The sequence below is a fragment of the Trichoderma gamsii genome (genome assembly GCF_001481775.2).
Source record: "Trichoderma gamsii strain T6085 chromosome Unknown Scaffold_2.2, whole genome shotgun sequence".
Classification (NCBI taxonomy): Eukaryota; Fungi; Ascomycota; class Sordariomycetes; order Hypocreales; family Hypocreaceae; genus Trichoderma; species Trichoderma gamsii.
This window is the reverse complement of record NW_020171339.1, coordinates 10,592-30,382: the sequence shown is the minus strand read 5'-3', so window position 1 is coordinate 30,382 and position 19,791 is coordinate 10,592. Positions and strand designations below refer to the sequence as shown.

At 50.6% G+C, this 19,791-nt stretch overlaps 5 protein-coding genes across 5 annotated transcripts; 1 reads left to right on the top strand and 4 right to left on the bottom strand.

Moving 5' to 3' along the window:
* Window positions 1–4,627: 4,627 nt before the first annotated feature.
* TGAM01_v200560 (hypothetical protein) lies at window positions 4,628–4,889 on the bottom strand (the record flags this gene model as incomplete). The annotated part of the gene is made up of 2 exons (XM_024548578.1): window positions 4,628–4,686; window positions 4,817–4,889. 2 exons carry the CDS (start codon window positions 4,887–4,889, stop codon window positions 4,628–4,630), a joined length of 132 nt encoding a protein of 43 aa, XP_024406589.1.
* Window positions 4,890–6,295: 1,406 nt separating this feature from the next.
* TGAM01_v200559 (hypothetical protein) lies at window positions 6,296–6,748 on the bottom strand (the record flags this gene model as incomplete). The annotated part of the gene is made up of 1 exon (XM_018808168.1): window positions 6,296–6,748. The coding sequence occupies one exon, from the start codon at window positions 6,746–6,748 to the stop codon at window positions 6,296–6,298; it is 453 nt and encodes a 150-aa protein (XP_018658568.1).
* Window positions 6,749–10,652: 3,904 nt separating this feature from the next.
* On the bottom strand, window positions 10,653–12,416 carry TGAM01_v200558 (elongator complex protein 2; the record flags this gene model as incomplete). Its single annotated transcript, XM_018808167.2, has 5 exons — window positions 10,653–11,084; window positions 11,146–11,748; window positions 11,811–11,891; window positions 11,964–12,267; window positions 12,319–12,416. 5 exons carry the CDS (start codon window positions 12,414–12,416, stop codon window positions 10,653–10,655), a joined length of 1,518 nt encoding a protein of 505 aa, XP_018658567.2.
* Window positions 12,417–14,070: 1,654 nt separating this feature from the next.
* On the top strand, window positions 14,071–15,267 carry TGAM01_v200557 (mitochondrial import receptor subunit TOM40; the record flags this gene model as incomplete). The annotated part of the gene is made up of 3 exons (XM_018808166.1): window positions 14,071–14,379; window positions 14,455–15,102; window positions 15,160–15,267. 3 exons carry the CDS (start codon window positions 14,071–14,073, stop codon window positions 15,265–15,267), a joined length of 1,065 nt encoding a protein of 354 aa, XP_018658566.1.
* A 1,337-nt stretch (window positions 15,268–16,604) lies between these two features.
* TGAM01_v200556 (hypothetical protein) lies at window positions 16,605–19,434 on the bottom strand (the record flags this gene model as incomplete). The annotated part of the gene is made up of 4 exons (XM_018808165.2): window positions 16,605–17,896; window positions 17,952–18,777; window positions 18,828–19,205; window positions 19,264–19,434. The coding sequence occupies 4 exons, from the start codon at window positions 19,432–19,434 to the stop codon at window positions 16,605–16,607; spliced, it is 2,667 nt and encodes an 888-aa protein (XP_018658565.1).
* Between the last annotated feature and the right edge of the window lie 357 nt (window positions 19,435–19,791).

The window sequence follows — 19,791 nt, the reverse complement described above, 5'->3', positions numbered from 1 at the left end:
TTTGGGCGACGTGTACTGTGACTAGAGCGCCAATGCTATCGTAGATCCGGTTTGAAACACCCAAGCGATAAGCAGGTGAGGGGCAACGAAGAAAGAGTCCTGGCGAGGGCCGTGGTGGGCGACGAAAATTAAGAAGCCAAGAGGCGGATTGCAACGCGACAAGTCGCAAAAGCTTCAGTTGCCGGTAGCGGCGAGCCGATGTTAATCGACTAGAAAGATTTTTTGCAGTCGCGGCGATGAAACGCGGCTGATCGAATTTCGTCAAGTTCCAGCTGAGATTGCTAGCGGAACTGTGCGCAGAGAAGCGGCTAGAGAAAAAGACAGAGAGAAGTCGAGAGTTAGCGACAAAAATCGGGCTTTGAGATCAGGAGGACCGCGAATCAAGGGTATTGACAGGAAAAGAATTGGAGACTGCAACGCCGGTTGAAACGAAGTCTAGACTGGCAGGTCACAAATTGTGGTGACACGCTCGCTGCCAGGGCGAACTGGGAAGTGCGGGGAGGGAAGGGGACTGGAGCTGAAGCTGGATGGGGGAAAAGGCACCAGCTAAGGCGGACGCGCAGGGCCGAAAAAAAAAACGTGGTAGCTTTACCAGCGATGAAATAATCAACAGGCGCGGAAAAAGCAGCCCCCAATAAACTCGATACGAAAGTGCAAAGATTGCTCGGTGCGATGGGAAGAATCCAGCTGCACCAGGCAGTATGACAGTAGAATGGGTAGGTGAGTGAAAGGGGAAAGGAAAAAAAGGGAAGAGGAAAAGAGAAATGGATGCCCCTCCTAGGAAGACAGCTGCTAATAAGGTGTAGTGTAAAAGGTACATGCAATCAGGACGTGACAAGCGGCAGCGGGTGTAGAGAGAATTCCATAGGTCGAAAAAACGCTACCTGGTAGTGGTTGGTGTAGTGGCACGAGAATGCTGGGCACAGAGAGAGAGGCGGGTCTTGGAGGGAGCAGGGCGGGGTGCTTAACGAGGTGGGCTCGTGACATGCAACAGGCGACGAGCAGGAAAAGGCCACGCAACGAAGGGGAAAGTGCCGGGGAGGACAGCGTTGGGGATTCAAGATGCTGCGAGCTGAGTTGCAGCCTCGGTGAGGCCAGCGGGAAAACTGGATACCGCGAGGAGGCAGAAAGGGCAGTGGGTGATGCGAGGCAGCATGAGTCGCTGGTGAGGGCTTTGCACGGCGCTGCGTCGCTGCTGAACGGGGACAGAGACGGTAGATGTTTGATGTACGTACCGGATGCAGGCTCACGGCCGATTCGATGCTAATTGAAGCGTCGGCGAGGCTGACGAGAGAAAGAGCTGCAGGAGCTTGGCAGTATTGGCGGTCGTCTTGCGAATTTTGTCGATGGTAGCGTTGGCGGCTCAGGAGCAGAAACGGGAGGCTTTTTGGTGGAGGAGGTACGTCAGGACCGGGACGGAGGCTGTGGAGCACGGCGCGATGCTGACGGCACGAATCCTGTCTTGCTGCACAGGCTCAACGAGACGAAACGCTGCACGGGGCTTCGACCAAATTCCGGTCTTGCACGAGAAACAGAAATCTTTTGTGATGCGACGGCCGATTACGAGATGCTCGCCCGGGAGATGCTCTTGACGATTAATCGCTATCTGTTGTGTTGCGCTGCTTGATTGACTTTGTGCTGGCTGCGCTCGAACTGCACTATTACACTTTGCGGCGATGCGGGGCACCTGCTTCTGCTTCTGGCTGTTTTCTCAGGGTCAAACTGCAGCACAGCTCTTGAGGGTCATTCCATCATCAGCCCAACGGGTTCTTCGTCAAACACAGAGGGGACGCCACGCATTCCCTGGAAGAGAGCTATCCACGGGTTGTTTGTGAGGGGAGGGGACAGCGTGGCCAGCGGTGGTTCACGTACACTTTGTGCCTTTGGTCTGCTCGGTGTAAAGAAAGATCCAAGGTGAGGTGGGAAAAAAGTCAAGAGGGGAGGGCGAGGCGCGGTAATAAAGTCTCTAGCGAGGGTGGACGGGGCGAGGCTACCTCAAGCAACCACCTGACCAACGCACGAGAGGTACCGAAAGCCAACAGCCCGGCGAAGGTTTTTACGAGGAGAGCGCCGTAAAAGCTGCACGCCGCAGAAGTGCACGCAAAGCCGACGATGCTTGGACGATTCTCTCCTTTCCCGCTGGCCAATGGATCAATCAATGGGCTGCAGAGCTCAAGGGAAGAGAGACGGCGCGAGCGTGCAGAGCAGAGGGCAGCACGAAGCATTACATACCGATCTCTGTACTGTGAGGTAATCCGCGAGTAGCTCTTGGCCAGGAGGGGCGCCTAAGCCCACTACAGCGGCGCGATGGCGGGTGACCTGCTACGGAGTACATGCACTCAATCCATGCAGAGAAATTTGATGGATACAGGCCGGTAGGGGCGCGCTTATTGTGGGAAGAAGAGGTCAGGTACTGCTGCTGCTGCTTTGTGCCTGCCGGACTCGCCTGGGCTGGGTGCAGGTACCCGGTACTCAAGGCCTCTTCTGCTCAGCTGGCCCAATGCCGGCATCCTATCCTGTTCTTCCCTCTCACTCGCAGTTCTCTTCTTTTTCTACTTGCTCCGGCTCCGTGCACAATTCGACGAGTGCTGCTGCTAGCAAAGCCTGTACCACCACCCAGGACCTACGTCTGGGTACTTGGCAGCGCCAGCCAGAGATCCAGTAGGGGATCCACAGCGTTAGGCTCGACGTGCTCATGTGCTCATTTTTGAGACGGGCACCTGGCGCTAAAACTCGGCAAGCGGAAGTCAAAGACAGGGCCATGCAGCGAACCATGCAAGCCTGAAGCTCTTCTAGCGGCCACTAGTACCTGTAGAGAGCCATTTGCTGCTGTCCAGCGTCGTCCCAGACCACATAGACAGCAGCAGACTCGCAGCTCTCCGGAGGAATAGAGCTAGGGAGGCTTGGAGGACGAGACCCGGGCTGCTAACGGCTTACCTCCCATCGGATCAGACAGCGTCGGAGCTCCCTCACGGCAGCTCACGAGGTGATGCTCAGGTACCGGTACTGGCCAGGTGCAGGCACAGCTTCCGCTGGCCGCGTTGACGTCGGTCCTGCGTACCCTCCCACGGCAAGGTAGGGCAGACGTCTGAAAGATAACCGCATCATCATCGCAGACGACTCCCCTTTTTCTCGGTACCTACTGGCTGCTACCACGACCTTAATTTACCCCCAGATGCTAGGCACGGTTACGAAGTCTGGCCAAATACGGGTATAGCTCAGGCGGAGCGTTTGATAGGGTGGCAAGAAGCCATGGCCTGATATGCCGGTAGCACCGTCTTTTTTCTTGCTGCTGAGTAACGACGAGTTTCTGAATTATGGCTCTGCAAGAGGCTTCCACAAATCGCTTACCTTTTGCCAGGTCATTTGACGACCATGTCTTCATCTCTCATGATCATCATCTTTCCCTGGGGCCATGCATCGCGGGCCCAGACAGAGGGAAAGGCGTTGGGGTTTGCTGATGAGAGTCAATTGATGAGAATGACGGATGTCCCCCTTACCACCTTGGCTTGTAGCCGCCACCACACACCCCCCTTTTGCGCCTTGCTTTATTGCCCTCAGCAAACGCCACCTCTTACGGCTACAACTCAAACTTGACGCTTTGGTGTCGAGAACTGCTCCGTACGAAGGAGGTGGTTCAAATTGGCCCAAACCTTGCCAAACCTTGGAGACCCTAGTTCCCACCGGCGGCGAGATTTCACGCAGCCGGGGGGCCAGCATCTAGGTGTCTCTGCGATCTGCGGCCGAATGCACAGGCGAGAATTTGATATATATATTTCGCTCATACCTACATACGGCTTGCATGTGTAGTGCATGCATCAGGATTCTCACAAGATGCCCCAGGGGTGGTGCTTCCAATCATGATGCTAGTGATATCATCCAGGTCACGCCAGATGTGGCAGTGTCTCTGAATGCCTCCTCATCTACCGGTTAATATGTGCGCGCAGTTGGCTCAATTCTTGGCTTCCGTTGTCTGCTGCTTTTCTCCGGGCCATTGCCGCGCAGCCAAGGGTGCATCTCGCCAGTCCAGAGTGCGCCCCTGTGGAAATCGACGATTTGCGAGTAGCATCGTTTGCCCAAAATAGGACCCATGGATGATGACCTCACACTCGACAGCAGACGCTCGTTCACATAAGCCGCACACCCTACTGCTGCAAACATGTGTGCGTGCGTGTGTGTGTGCGTGAGCTTGCCACAGCCAACAGCCAAGCAAAGCCAGCAAAGCCAACCCTGAGTCGGGTCCCTGAAACAAGTCGACTGCATCTGGCTCAATCAGGATCAGGATGCTACTCCCATGTACAATTGCAGCCCAGTCGCAAGACACGCAGATTTGCCTTCAGGCTCCTCGCAGTCAAAGATTCGGATGCTTGCATGTGCGCCGTACTCAGAATAAGCAGATACGCTGTGGCAACACGGACATCTGACACGCTATTCATAGGCGCATGCGCTACTGCTGCCTCTGCTTCTACATATAGAAATGTAGCATCGTGCAGCAGTGCTAGTTCAAGTGTGCGTACACAAACCAAGGATGTGACTGGTCTTTTTTTCAATTTCTTTTGTGTCTTCTTTGATATTTTTTTCTTTTTCAACCCAATATACCTACATGCTCAGGTACTCCTGCCAACACTCAACGCCATGTTTCAGCAAGGGGCCGAACGTAGCGGCATGCGCGTGTGGGTTTGTTTCCTGCGCAGGCATATCAACACATGAGTATGGAGTTGTACTTTATATGAGTACCAGTAGCCGTCGATCAATAATCAATGGCTTAACTGAGGCTTGCAACGTCGGCTTGAGAAGAAAATATGGCGCTGCTTACCGTTCGCAACATACGCCAAAGACCCTCCTAGAGTTGAGCAATGGCTCCTTTGTGCTGCCATGCATCCAGGCATTCTGTACCTGTCGTCAAAGCCGACGAGATGCTTATCATGTGTCCGTCACCACATCCAATGCAGGCCTCTTTCTTTTTTTGCGTTTCTCAGAGCCTTGTTAGCGGGTCGCGGACGGTAGCTGCGCCTTTTTTTTTTTTTTTTTAGCGGCAGCAGAGCGTCATCATTAGTATTGGGATTATCCCAGCAGCCGGCATCCCAGCATTCAGCTTCGAATGCAAGACGAGGCTCTGTGCCTGAAAGCCCAAGGTGAGTTGGTGGGAAGCCCAGGGAGTGATTGGGCAAGTACATTCTTCAGAGGCAATCACCACCATTCGCCAGGCCATATCAATGGTGGAGCAATGGCGTTCCTGAGATTCTCACGAGGAAAAGAGCAGCTCTTTGGATCCGTGGCCACAGTGGATAAGGGCGCCCAGCCCAAGGTTTGTGTGCTCGATGGCTAGTTTGCCAGCATTGGCATAGCATTCTCAAATCCCCTCCGCTCCCCTCACCAGTTGCAGCATCAAGGCATTAGAGGCATATCCGGCACCCCCTAGCCCCCTCCCCATCTCCAAGGCTTGCCATATGGGAGGCCGATCCGTGAAAAAATGTCTCCAACGGCTTGATGCTGCTACCACTAGAAAGCAACACTCAGATCCAGCTACACCATGGAGGCAAACCAAAGCGCTGGTATTCGCTATCTGGGTGCTTTTCTCCATCTTTTTTCAGGCTGCTTTAGCGACGGGGGCATCTTAGCTCCAGCCTCTATGGGGCTTTCTGTGGGCACGGCTTGACTACCATCAACTTTCCATACTCTGCGTGTCTGCTTTCCTGTCAGTCTCTCCACGGCACAGGGCCTCGCAACTGTATGGTCGGAGATATGAGCTCTGAGAGATTAATTGCCCCTCCAGAGATTGGCCCCTTGCGTTCATGGAGCTCCAGTTACTGCCATGACTTGCGCAAAGTGAGCACAGCTCGGCGCTCTCTCTGCACATTACCAATTGCTGCCAGTACGCTGCTGCTGGCAAAGGCCCGCAGCATAGCGCGAACGCCAACATTGCAAGCATTCTCCCCCCCCCCTGTTCACGTCTCTTTCTGTCTTGGTCACATTGGGGCTCAACGTCATGCTGAAAGTCATCTGGGCGAGACAGAGCCGGCGAAAGCTACCAAGACTAGTGCGCATCGCCAGTTGGCATTAGCTCGTCCAGACGCTGAGGGCGATCTTATTGCTGTATTGGTATACTATCGCTGAGATTGCAGCAACATGCTGGCTAGCCCAGCTGCGCAGTATCATTGCTATTCTGTTGAAACTTTGACTTCAAGAGATGAGGCTACGAGAGCCAAAGTTGGCCGGTTATACCGACTTTCCTTGTGTTCTTCCCTTCTTTGCCTCTTCAGTCTTCTTTTTCGTCAGGGTCTCATGACCGAAATCATGCAACGCTAAGACCCTGAGCACTTCGTCTCCCATGGCGAGAAATCTCCATCGACGCGCATAAGGAGACAGCAGTGCGAATGTATGCTTGTGGAGTCGGCCCTGATATCGAATTGAGCTCTGCTGCGAGAGCCTGACCAGCTGCCAGCCCGGTCTCAATTGGGTTGGCAGAACCGGGATTACCAATGCCTCCCTTTGGATCAGAAACGCAGCAGCCAATCGCCATCGTCAATTGGCTGAGCTGCAATGTGGCGCCCTGTCCGGCTCGCCCCAATTCATCGGCGGGCGGATGTAGCACCAGCTGCTCTTTGACGCCGCGTGTAGATATGGCTGCAAACTTGCTGAGCTTCAAGCCCACGGCGAGAGAATAGTCTACAGAGTGCTCCACAGTCGACAATGTTTCTCGCAAGAGAGGGTAGGTATCCACCGAGACCCTGAGCTTAACAGTCATGGCGCAGTGGCAGATGGAAACGTGCGTGGTGGTGATTGAAATTGACACGACGGGAGCCTCAGCTTAGGTCCATCCCGGTGTTACCTGCAATCTGCGCGTGTGAATAGGGCGTGTCTTGCACCCTGATCTCGACCACGGCGACTCATTGCTGGCTTTACGAGCATTATGGAGTGCTGTCTAGCATCTCATTTCATGTCTTTGCCAGGCCCCACCCCGAGGCCACGAGACCTGGAACAGCCCCTGTACAGTTTGTGGACGACGCAAGTAACGGGACGTGATCCCAAAGTGGTGGCCGCGATGCGGTGCAACGATGGAGGTGCATCGACATGGCCTGTGAAGCCGGCACACAGCAGCGAAGAAGAAGAAGTTGCCATGAAGAGATGATTTCTTCCACGTTGCTTTTCCCTCGGTTGAATGGCAATCGCCACAAAGACTAACAGCTTCCATCTCTTTGAAGCTCTCACTACTATTACGATTACCACTGCAGAACACTACCTCCACCTCACTAATTGTACCTGCTAAAGCGAGAGGCAACCAACTGTTCGTTCAGAAACAAACGTGCCAAGAGAAGAAGAAAATCATCAGCGCATAGTGGTACGAGCTTGAAGATTTGCTACCGGCTGCAAAATATACGCTACTACCCGCTCGTCATGATGCTTTTTTGGTGAAGAACTGCATAAATGCTCCAAAATGCTCCATGCATGTACTCCGTGCCTTGGGTAACACCCATAAAGCGAGGTAGATTTAAAAATCACCCAGTCATATATGACCAGCCTACTCTGCAGTCGATGGATTAAGAGAGGTACTACAGTAGCGGACCCCGGATGGGACCCCGAATCCGAATGCTCGTCTCACTTGCTGTACCGCGTCACATTTGGAAGACGATTTCACCACTAATTGACTATACCCAGGGGAACAGCCTACAAGTACAAGCAGAGGCAACTACTACTACTAGTATTACTATCAAAACATTAGGGGAAAGAGTTGAAGCTATTACGGCCTAGTTGTCCCAATCAGATGGACTTGTCGGCAGTATCTCTCACTAGTGTTTGTAGTGACGCTGCAAGTAGTAATACTTTGCACTCACAAGACTACTTACTCCTAGCCCTTGCTTGTTTCGGCGAGGTCAGACGGCCTTTTGCAGCTGCAGGGAGCAAGGTATAATACCTACTGCGTACTACATCAGACAGACAGGTTGTAGGTATCTGATTGGTACTACTTGATACAGCCGGCCACGGAAAGCTGTTCCTCTCCTGCGCGGTTGACCGTTGAGCTTTGGTTGCGGCTGCTTTTGCACCGGCCGCGCTGGAGCTTTGTCTCTAGTCGTCTTTACTCCTCCATCTTGGGTGCTAGTGCTTCATATGTGCATGCATACTTCTGCCGTCATGAAAAGTCTCTAGTAGCCCCTGTTTGCGTTACTTCGTGCGATTAACCTGCAGGGCATTCATCATGCTTTGTCAAGGTAGCCGGCCGTCTTCCCATGTGGATGATGAATGATGAATGATGAAAACGCCACGGCAGAAAGGAGGGCTGCCCATGCTTCGAAGTGGGAAGCAAACCATGAAGAATGTGGAAAGCAGATGCAGCTATGACGCCTACAACTAGCTCTCCAACTTTTTTCTTTAAGCCACCTGGTTACAGATATGAAATCGAGACAGTGTTCTGGGTTACTTACAAGCTCAATTGAAAGCCAGTCTTTTATGTACCATGACGTGGAACATCTCGAACCAGTTAACAGTCGTATAATCCTAGAAAAAGGCACAATCTACGCAATCTCAGCATACATGTACGTTCTTGAACTGTCTCTGGGAATCTGGATTACCAAGTATAGAAGACTAGTGGCAGTCAGCCTACCTATCTCGCGATCAACAGCTACTTGAAGCTATAACGTGTTAGATGAGATGGATGGCTCAGGCCCCAGGGGCAATTTTGGGCTTTCTAGCTACCGGCGCGAGTATTAATAGGTAGAATAAACATGGTTGCAATGCAAGGAAGTAGTTGAAACAGATTCTGCACGCTTGGGCTGCAAGTAGAACTTCATCGGATAAGCCGTCAAGTCTCTTTCATCACCAAACTCACAACCACACATCACAACAGAATTGTATATACAATTTGCCTTGTCCTATACACAGCTCAGAGGCCCATCAAACGAACTCTGCCGCTTACCCAATGTATTAAGATTGACCATGCACATAGCGTCACTCAGCACATGTAATCAGCTACATAGAATAGACAGCTCATCCTCTGACAAATAGGCCTAGAAGCAAGCCTTGTTTCAAGAGGCCGCCCAAAATAATCAGCAAATCACATCGCAGCCATACTGAAGCCATTTGTAAAACAATATGCATAATACATACTGGTACAACTTCTTTTCTTATGAAATAAGCCATCTAGATAAGAAGCTGTATGTCTCAGACACTTTCAGCCCATAGGAGGAAAGTGTCTTTATAGCTTCTTACTCTTATTGCTCTGTGATACTACACGCTACTAGTATGTAGGTACGTTTTTTTTTTTTTTTTTTGCCTTTTCTCCCCTTGCATCACCAACCCGTCTCGGAAGTTGCTTCCGTCCTCTCCCGCTCCATCCCGCCAATGTCTCGTAATTAGATTAGTAAAGGCCGCCTACTATACGATTCCGACCACAGCCTCGCCTTGTCTCGCCTCCTTTTTCTTCCGCGGGTTGGTGTGGTGGTGTCTTAATCCCATAGCCTGAGGGAATCAGGCTGCGAGGCCACTTCGGGGTTTACTTGCAATGCAGCGCTGAGGGACATCAGAAGCAAGGAGCCGCAAGGGAGAAGCAGTACTTTTATTCTTTCAGCATCGAAAAAGTGAATTTAGAAAACAAAAATCTCAATATCTTTTTGTTATATCCGACACAGCGTAGTCCCGATGAGACAAGAAGTGGCGCGGTAGTAGTACGGAGTAAGCAACGGTTTATAAATCTCTCGTGGCGATCAGACAAGGAAGGAAGAAGCAAATACAGCCGCAAGTACCACGTAAATCTCTGCGTAACACAACCCAGACACTCAAGACAGAGCCATAATCCACGGATCGGGAGGGCTTTCTGCGCACGGCTGAACCTAAAGTCCTCATGATACCCTTGTATGTAGCTCAGGGGAGGTTAAAAGAAAAGTGTCGAAGCTGAGACTATGAGGTAGTACTACTCCGTGTAGTGTTGAAAAAAAAGGTAGAGTAGGGACGGCACGTTTTAGTGTGTGAGCTTAGCTCTCAAACCTTCTTACATGCAACCCTACAATCTCGGAACTGAAACTCGCATATGCAGGGAGCAATATTGGAAGGTGTATGAGACAGAGACAAGAGAGGAAAAATACCACCCGCTTGTCTGCGTGTCTGGCCGCTTTGGGCCGCTTGCATCACCTGGGCAGCACAGAAAGTGGCAAAGGATGGTCCAGAAGCTCTAGGGTGGTTGTCTCAACTCAACAGACGTGTGTCTCGAATTTTATGCGACACCTTCAGCCGGTTGGCCAGCTCCTTCCCCTTCCACTTCATATCTTAGGGGTAGGGGCGCCTGGGCTTTGGCCCAGCTCTATGCGGCTGACTCGAAGTGTCACCGAGAGGCAAGTGTAAAAGAAAACGGACATTATACGAAATTGCTTCCTCGCAAAGGGCGGGAGGATCGGAAGCTTTGAAGTATCTCATTGGATGAATGGGGTCTTGGCTAGGCTCTCCCTCTTTCGTCAAGCACCTGAACATTTTTCATCGTCGAAGAGTTGCCAAAACTTGCTATTTTACCGTAAAGCATCTGTTCGTCTCGAATCCATTTGCGTAAGATGAAACACCAAACAATCACATATACCACCACCACCACCACCACCACCACAATCTTGCTTCCTCATTTGTGGGAACTGAACCGTAATTGTAAATTTGATATTGACGCTCACTACTTAAATTTCGTCATGGATCTTGTCTGCCACCATGTCTTTTGAGGTGTTGATTACTTTCTCTGAGCTCGGCCTCTCCAGAGGCTCAGCTGGGCTACCCAAGCCGCCAGGAACGGGAGTCATCTGGCCGCTCTCAGGTCTGCTCATGGGTCGACTGGCGGGTAAACTGATACCATCGGGAGAGCCTGGGAGTAGCTTTGGATCCAAGCCCGGGATACGGATACGCTTGGCTTCGTTCTGATATGCGGCAGGAATAATCTCGATAATTTCGTCGCGGGGAAATTTAAGATTGGGAATATCCATAGTAGAACAGTGCATGAGATAGGCGAATAGCACACGAAGAACAGACTCATGAGCAATAATCAAGAGATCGCTCTGTTCGCGCTCTAGCTCCAGGATGATAGGCTCAAGTCGAACGGCAAGATCATGGTAGGACTACAAGATATGTCGTTAGTCGCCGGGCATTTCCGTAATCCAATTAACCAATGTAGCTTACCTCCGCACGGGGGTATCGATGATGATAGGGATCAAGCCCATGCTTCTCAACTTCTTCAGGATAGATCTGCCTGATCACTCGCTCTGACATCTTTTCACAGACACCAGGATTGATTTGGCTCATTTGAGAACGTTGCCGAACCTTGTATCCCTTTTCTTTAAGATAATCAGCAGTTTGTATTGTGCGAAGACGCGTTGATGTCCAAATGGAAAGAGGCCGTTGAGGTACATCAAGTCCGCCCTTGGCAATCATATCCAGCCTTTCTTGTTCGCGATGTTTTATCAGGGTTTCGGACATTCGCTGGGCATAGAATCTGCCTTGTTCTGAGAGGTCTGCGTCGGCCTTGTACGAATCCTCTTCTGTTGTTGTGCCCGCACGGGCAAAGAAGGTAGTCCGTGATTTGATATGAAGGTTAGTGAGGTAGAAGACAATTCTGTGCGCCAAGTAACCGAAGCTAACGTTATTGTAGAAGAATTTTTCCCCAGCATTGATCATCTTGATATAGTTGAGTTCCTCTTCGTCCATGGTTTCAAATACCGGGATCCTCATTTCTATCCTTTTCAGATACATTGTCGCCGCTACTTCAGGATCCATTCCAGCAAACTATGGCTGCGGTCAGTGGCTGGAGGGAAGGGATGTGATAGAGTGGCTTTGGTGAAACCTACATCCGGTGATGAAATCTTGACATTGATGGCATTGTCATGTAAAATTCGCTCGTCGTCCACAAACGATTCAATAAATAGAGTCTTTTCAGCATCTGTTGTCAGCAAACTCAACAGAGAGACCAGACCAATATCGACCAGTTTTTAACTCCTCACCTGGACGTCGTGCTTTGCAAATTCCTTAGCCAGGGAACGTCTTCCACTCGCCGTTGGGTTGACTGCATCGTAAATAGCAACCTGGCCATTTTCATGGTTTAACCAGGCATAGATATCTTCACGGCATTTCTTTAGAATCTTTTGACGCAGGATGATGGATGAAGGAGAAGCATCGGGGAAGAAATAGTCGTCAGGAAGTGAGCCGTCAGGGCCTATTGTGGCTCGGCGATAGTCTCCCAGGTGGAAAATCCGAGTTTTGACGCCAAGCCATTGGAGATAGCGTGCCATAGACACACAGATGTGTCTGTCTATTGTAAGCTTTTCGGCCCAACCGCTGCAGACTTGCCAAACTTACGTTTTGCCGCGAGCAGGTGGTCCAACCATAACAATTGTGATACGGCCGGAGTGGAAAAGCCGCCCAGACATGGTGCTATATAGCTGGGCCGGCGCCATGTCATTATCTTCAGACACATCATGAATACTATCAATGAAGGTCGAGCTCCTCCGGCGGTACCGGGGGGCGTTGGCCGCAATCTCAGCTGTCCTAGAATGCCGTTGAATCAGTTTATAGTTTCATTTGACCGATGATTGATCTTGCGTGTCAGTGAATAAACATCGTCAAATAATATCTCCCAGCACGAAATTGTTCCACGTGTAGCTATAGCAGTGGCGAAGAAGACTGGGTCAGGGGCTAGGGATGAACCAAGAACAGAGGAAAAGAGCTGAGTGGAAGATGCGAGCTTTTTAAAGACATCACAACGCCATAGCCATAATATCAATCTTGCATCTGTTGCAAGGGTTTTGGGACATGAGTTCTGCACGAGCGCATGCAAGCCACCTACAGTAAGGTATCCATCTCTGCGAGCCGAGTTCGTCTTGGCTAGATGGCAGGAATCTTGACCGAAGCTTTGTTGGGCTTTTCAGAGTCGTGGTTGCAACCAATAGTATCTGAACTTCGAACACTAACGAATAATACTTGACAATAGTAGAATAATATGCGACAGATGTCGAATTGACTAAGAAGCGATAATCCAATAAGTGAGTTTGTGGGAAGCTGGCGATCTGGGATGCGGTGTGATATGCGAGATGAGATCCGGCTTAGCTCAGCCTTTCGCCCCGCTTCGAGGAATGATGCAACCAGGATCAGACAAGACGGCGACTGAGCTGGAGATGTCGAGCTTGGCTGTCGACCTGGACTGTCCAGCAGAGGCCCCGATAATAATAGAGCTGGTCCAAGAAGATGGAGTAGCTGAGGGTCGCGTTTGACACCCCGGCGAGCCCTAGGGACGGATATATTCGGTTCTAGGTGCTGAGAATGACGGATGCAAAATGAAGAGGCCGTTCATGCAAGGGGAGCTGCGCTACGGGCAAGAACGGAGGGACGCAGCACGGGAAGCGTACAAGTATCGAGAACTAGCCGAAGAGAAATGCTAGAGCGAGCAGAGGTACTGCCTGCAGCATGTGTAGCACTTCGGTACGTCGCAGCAATGGCTGATCAAGTTCTCGGAACCTGCCCCACCATCAACCATCTTCCAGGTTCTTATGGAATCCATGTCATGTTGCTGGGCTGCTCCCAAAAAAATCGAGTGCTTTGGACGTGAAAGTCGTATATTCATTAAGATAGTTGGCACACCAATGATAGTAAACAATATTACTTTCTTTTTCACAGAATTATATTGTAATACAAAATCCAGGAATTTCCATCCCAATTGCAAGTCGCCGGTACAAAGGCACCTTCAGCCACAAGCCCCGCGGCCATCGGCTCCGGATTATCGCACTCCCGCCGCTGAAAAAAAGGCTGAAAGTCTCAAGTTGGCAGCGTCACTCACAAAAAGTGGCTCGTGCAGCTCCCGCAGGCTACTGACAAACTGGGTCGGTTGAAAATTATTCTCAGCAACTCCATCCCATTATAGCCGCTTCGGAGCTTGACACTGCGCTTCTTGGGGCAGAGCAGCAAACATCCACAGCCGAGGCTTGCGTGAGGCCTTGAATGATCCTTGATACACCAACAACCTCTTCACACCTCTTACCGGCGCAGCGAGGCGACTCGATTTCGTCGTCGTTCATCACCGGCTCGGCTCCAGAGCCACCACAGAACACCGCCATCATGGCCACCCCCGTGGATACACTGCGGTCCCTCGTCTTCTCCAACCCCATCGCCGCTACAATAGGAGATGCCGTCAACTACTTCTCCGAGCGGAGAGCAAAGCTCGGCCTGAGCAACCCTGGCACAATCGAGGCGCTGTCCAAGGAAGTCCAGCGCGATGTCTTCCTCAACAACTACATGTTCACCGGCATCCGTGCCGACCTGACAAAGATCTTCAGCATGGCGCCGCTGTTCCAGGTGTCGCACCAGTTTGCAATGGGTGAACGCATCAACCCGTACACCTTCGCTGCCATGTACGGCACCGGCAAGGTAAGCAGCAGCGCATTGGGATCCGCGCATGGGCCGCTGTACCGCCTTGATAACTAACTCCAAATTCAACTCCAGGTCTTTTGCCAAGGCAACGTTGATAACGAGGGCTCTCTCTCCGGCCGCTTCAACTACCGATGGACCGATAAGCTGGTCTCCAAGTCACAGCTGTCCATCTCTCCCGGTGGCCAGGACATGGCCCAGTTCGAGCACGAGTATACTGGCAATGACTTCAGCGCATCTCTCAAGATGCTCAATCCCTCTTTCCTCGAAGGCGGCATGACTGGCATCTACATTGGAAGCTACCTTCAATCCATTACTCCTAAGCTCGCTCTCGGTCTGGAAACCCTCTGGCAACGCCCTGCTCTGACTCAAGGTCCTGAATGTGCCGTCTCTTACTGCGCTCGATACAAGGCCGCTGACTGGGTCGCCACTGCTCAATTGCAAGCTGCTATGGGAACCGTTAGTGCTTCATACTGGCGAAAGCTGTCTGACAAGGTTCAAGCTGGTGTTGATCTGAGCCTCGGTCTCGTTCCCTCTCCTGGTGGTCTGATGGGTGGTGGCCTGCAAAAAGAGGGCGTCACCACCATTGGTGCCAAATACGATTTCCGCATGTCCACTTTCCGAGCCCAGGTTGACTCCAAGGGTAAGCTGAGCTGCCTGCTGGAGAAGCGTGTCGCTCCGCCCGTCATGATGACCTTTGCTGCCGATATTGACCACTTTACGGTATGTGTGCCATATTTACAAGCGACACCATATATTTGAGACTAACTGTTCGTTTAGCAACAAGCCAAGCTTGGCCTCGGTGTCTCAATTGAGGCTGCCCCCGAAGAGCTCCAAGACCAGCAGGAGGCTCTGGGCAGCCAGGCTCCTCCCAACATTCCATTCTAAAAAAGCCACGACAGGAAACTCCCAGCGCATCACCGAATCCATAATCGGATCTCGATTGATAGACGACTAATGTAGTAGGACCGCTGGCCAACAGAGGGACAATTATTCATCTCTTCTCCGCCTCACTCACGACTCTCTGATTGGAAAAAAAAAGAAGAAGAAAAGAAAAAGCAGGAGGAAATTACGAAAAGCAAAAAATTTTGTTCGCCATACATACGATGATGAATATCGTTTCTTTTTGGGTCCCGGCTCATACTCCTCTACATAACAACGGGAGAAGGGATGGAAATCGAAGAAAAGAAGAAAAGAAGAAAAGAAGAAAATTCCCCATTCTTTGAAACCTTTCTTATAGGGGGGATTCTTCAACGCCTATGTGTGAAGAATGGGAAGGGGAGCTTGTATGTGGCAGTTTTATGACGGTGACTCTCCAATCCTTTTAGGGGAGAGAGAATTGTCATGGCCCAAGATTATTTGCAAATCTATTCTTAGATCTGGAATCTTGATTCATGGTTATTTCTCTGCCTCCCTGTGTATATTACAACTTTTTTTCCCGAGACCGGCGCATTCGTGCAGTGGGCTCGGGCGGGAAATGGGCGGTATGTAAAGCATTTGGGAATGTCCGTCGATTTTTTATTTTATTTTTTTCTTATCTTTTGGATGGGATGGGATTCTGTTGTAGGGAGGCATGTGTACACGAGAACTAAAAAAGGGGAGGTGGGTGGAAGGAGGCGGAAAGGGAGTTATTTTGCCAAGTACGGCATGTTGGCTAAAAGGGGTCCAAGTTTTACATGACTTGCTTTTCATGCTGAATGTACAAGAGAGATAGAGAGATGATGAATTGAATGTACTAAATGACAAGAAAAGAAAACATTCACTGTGAAAGGGAGTACGATATGATTTGTGGTAGGTCACCGTTTAAAGAAAATGAGGGACATTCATTGCTGCTCCTAAGATGTATATTTAAAAATGCGTCTGGATCAGTATAGAACTCCTAGAAAATCACACAAGAAAAATGAAATTCTCATTCCACCAACGCCGTGGTATCATTATATATAAACTGTTTCTTTCTCTTCTCTTTTCAATCTATCGGCACAGGCAAGTAATCGTAAAGACTCCCAGCCATCCGATAATCATGCATTCCAACACTATCATTCCAGGATTCTTTAACACCATGACGATGATCTTTTTCTGTCTTTGGAAGAAAAAAAAGATGTATCCAAGTTTAAGAAACAAAAGAAAAAAAAGGAGAAGCGCTTGCCATCCTACCATATTTTGCCCGTCCCATAATGCTATCATAAGCCATTCGGCTACCATCTAAAACTGTGAGAGCTCGCTCATCACATAACGACGCACTCCCGCTCGGGTTGATCTCCCGATTTCTGCTTTTCATTCTTCTCTTTAGACTTTTTCCTTTTATGCTTGTGCTTTTCCGCCTTCTCTATTTTGTCATTCTTGTCATGCTTTTCGGCCTTCTCATTTCTATCCGACTTTTCAGTACCAGGGGGGTGGTGTAACTGTTTTTCTGACGACATTGATGGGGAAATTGGTTGAGGGCTGGCAGTTGCTTGGCCTATCGAGGTGGAAGATGCAATATTCAGCACCGGTGGCTCAGGTAGCGGCTCCTTGCTGGTCTTGATCAATCCTCCAAAGCGACTGAGGTTAAGGCTGATACGGCCTTCGCCCGATTGACTAGCTGGGCGGCTCTGCTTATTCAGGTTGAAGCGTGACGCAGCGCGTGACAATCGAGACGACGTCGGTTCATCAGCCGGTGTCACGGCAGGTGATTGCGGATCTGGCGTAACGGATGGCGTATGGGCAGTAGAGTCCGTGAGCGCCTCGCTCTGGCGACGTGAAATCACAGATTCCACGTACGACCCTCCAAAGTTGAGACTAATACCTTCTAGCCACTTACGCGAGGGTCGCTCGACCTCGGCGGAAAGTCTGATGCTAGGAGGCTTGCTTTGCCCCAAGCGACCGGTCGAAGCTGAAGCTTGGTGTTCGTGGTGCGCTGCCAACACATGCGTTGAGCTACCTGGCGTTTCTTCGCTAGTCGCAGAGTTCTGAATCTCCAGACTCTTCTTCGATTCGTCATAGGATGGAGGCCGCCCGTTGTCTGTGCTCTCCGAAGCATCGACCATGGGCACGATCTGGTAGAACAACAGATATGGCATCTCGACCTTTAATGATTCCTTAATATTGTCGACGAAGCTGACTCTGTTGGCGATATCCAGATCATCAAACTTCACCCACTGCGCTTCCTCATAATCCGGAGGCGGATCGAAATCATGCCTTCTGTTATCCGTGAGGAGTTTAGGGGCGACTCTCGCAAAGGAAATGTAGTGGCCGCTTTGCAATGAATCGCCTCGGTGGCAGACGATGGATTGCAGGACGAGCTTATATTCCGTTGCTAATCCATTGATCTCCTCTTCAATGTTGGGTCCATCCGCAAGCATAAAATGTGGAAGTCGCATGCTCTCTGGAATATCGATATACGTATTCAGACGCTTTGGCTGGCCAGACTCGGTCATAGCATACCGCTTTAAGCAGATGCCTACCACAGGGCGCTGATCAAAATTCATTGCCACTTCGACATCGTTTCGGGGCTCTGTACTATTAACCGCATGCCAAGCTGTGCACAACATTAGTTGAAAGGATGTGGTGACTAACAAGGATTGTATACATACGAATTAGTCGGAAGAACTGCCAGGCAGGTATTGTAACCGCCTTGACTACAGTTGATCCTTTCCCACTGAGCCTCTTGCGAAGGGTGCTGGTTTCGGAACTCGTTGGGCGTCCCCCATTGTCGAGCATTACCCGCTGGATGACGCTGGCTGACCTATGTCTGATTGTCATCCGAGAAGAAGATCCTGCAGCGCGATCGCTCGCATTGCCTGCGCTGTCTCCTGCGCTCAATACGCTGGGTGATTGCGGAGTGTCAATGGGAGCGCTGGGCGATTGCGGAGTCTCTGTGGGAACATCGTTTTGGCTCGTGCCATTGACTTGTTCTGATAGAGAGGTCTCTTCTTTGTCTTCGTCTTTTTCCAACAAGGGATCCGCCCGCGGAGTCAGTGGTGACATATCAATTGGAGATGATGAGATGGCTGTGGGCGTTGAGACGCTTTCTTCGTCCCTAATCAGCCGAATTTGGTTCGGGATTGATAATGTAGGAACCGCGCCTGGACTGCCGTCCTCTGCTATCGATTTCTTTGCTTCTTCGCTATCTCTGAGCACGTCGACCTGAGTATTGAAATACTCTTCTAGGCAATCTTCTAGCTTAATGCCGTTTCCATCAGTATCTGACGGCACTGCTAGGTTTAGTAGCCTCTCGTAGACAACTTTGTGGTCATCGTCGTCATGTCTCCCTTGGTGGAAGAGATCAACTTGTAGCGAAAGGAGAGGTAATTCTAGCTTTTCCGTAAGAAAAGCAAAGGCTTCTGAGGTATCCTGTTGCTCCAAGAGACGAGCGTCCAGCCAGCCGCATTCAGCCATGGTGTCTTGTATTAATTTAGTCTACGCAAGTTAGTAACTTGACCGAGTTCTCGAGATGTTTGGTTGCTCACCAAGTCTGTGCGGATGAGTCTGCCTGTTCGTAGCATGTTGACCCATATACGTAGCAGCGTAACTAGCCTATTCCTGGGATCATCTGCCGGGAATTGGTTCTTGAGCATGCATTCGAAAGCGTCGAGCTTAGAGAACATAGCGAAGAGTAGAGCATCTATGTAACAGGTGACAGCGCTGCGGTTCTCGGCACCAACCATATGGACGCTGGGGTCATAGGGTAGAATAACACCAGAAGTAGATTTTTGCTCGAGATCGATGAATTCTGTAGTACGCTGGGGATCGCCATTTGCATATTTGGTGACCAAGATGTCTTGGATGTGCTCGACGGTGATATTGGTAATGTTGAGTGCGTCTAAGCGTCGCTGGATATCCTCAATCTACTCATTGGTTAACATTTGTTTGATGAGAAATTGGGACTGCCATAAAGCAGCGCACCTTGGCGGCTTCTTTAGCGGCTTCCGCTTCATTTTGGTTGGCCTGTCTTGAATGGTCAGGCTTGAATAAAGACCGAAACGTGTCAGTTGTGAGAGGACGTGCCTGCCAGCGAGAAAGGATACTGGTCAGCCATGACCGTTTCTCTCTGGGGGGTTTGGGTACGGGCGCCATGACGGCCCATTTTCAATGACAAGTATGGGGAATTGAGATGCTGGAGGAGTAGTGGTTTACCTTGTTTGCAGGAGGGGCAGACTTGCTACGATGGTGCTCGCCGCTCTTGTCGCGCAGGCTAAGGAACTTCCTGGGAAATTCCTTCATGATTGACCGCTATGACGGGCTTTGTCTCGAGGAAGTGGAGGAGGTGGAAAACAGACTCTCGCGGCGTGGAGCGAGAGAAGAGGCGTACGGTACGCCCCCATCATAGGGCGAGACGACTCTCGACGCGGCGCTGGTGGAGCTGAATCGGCACAATATGTTTGCTGCAATTAATTTTATCTTATCGTATATATATGCCCTTCTCTTTTCTCT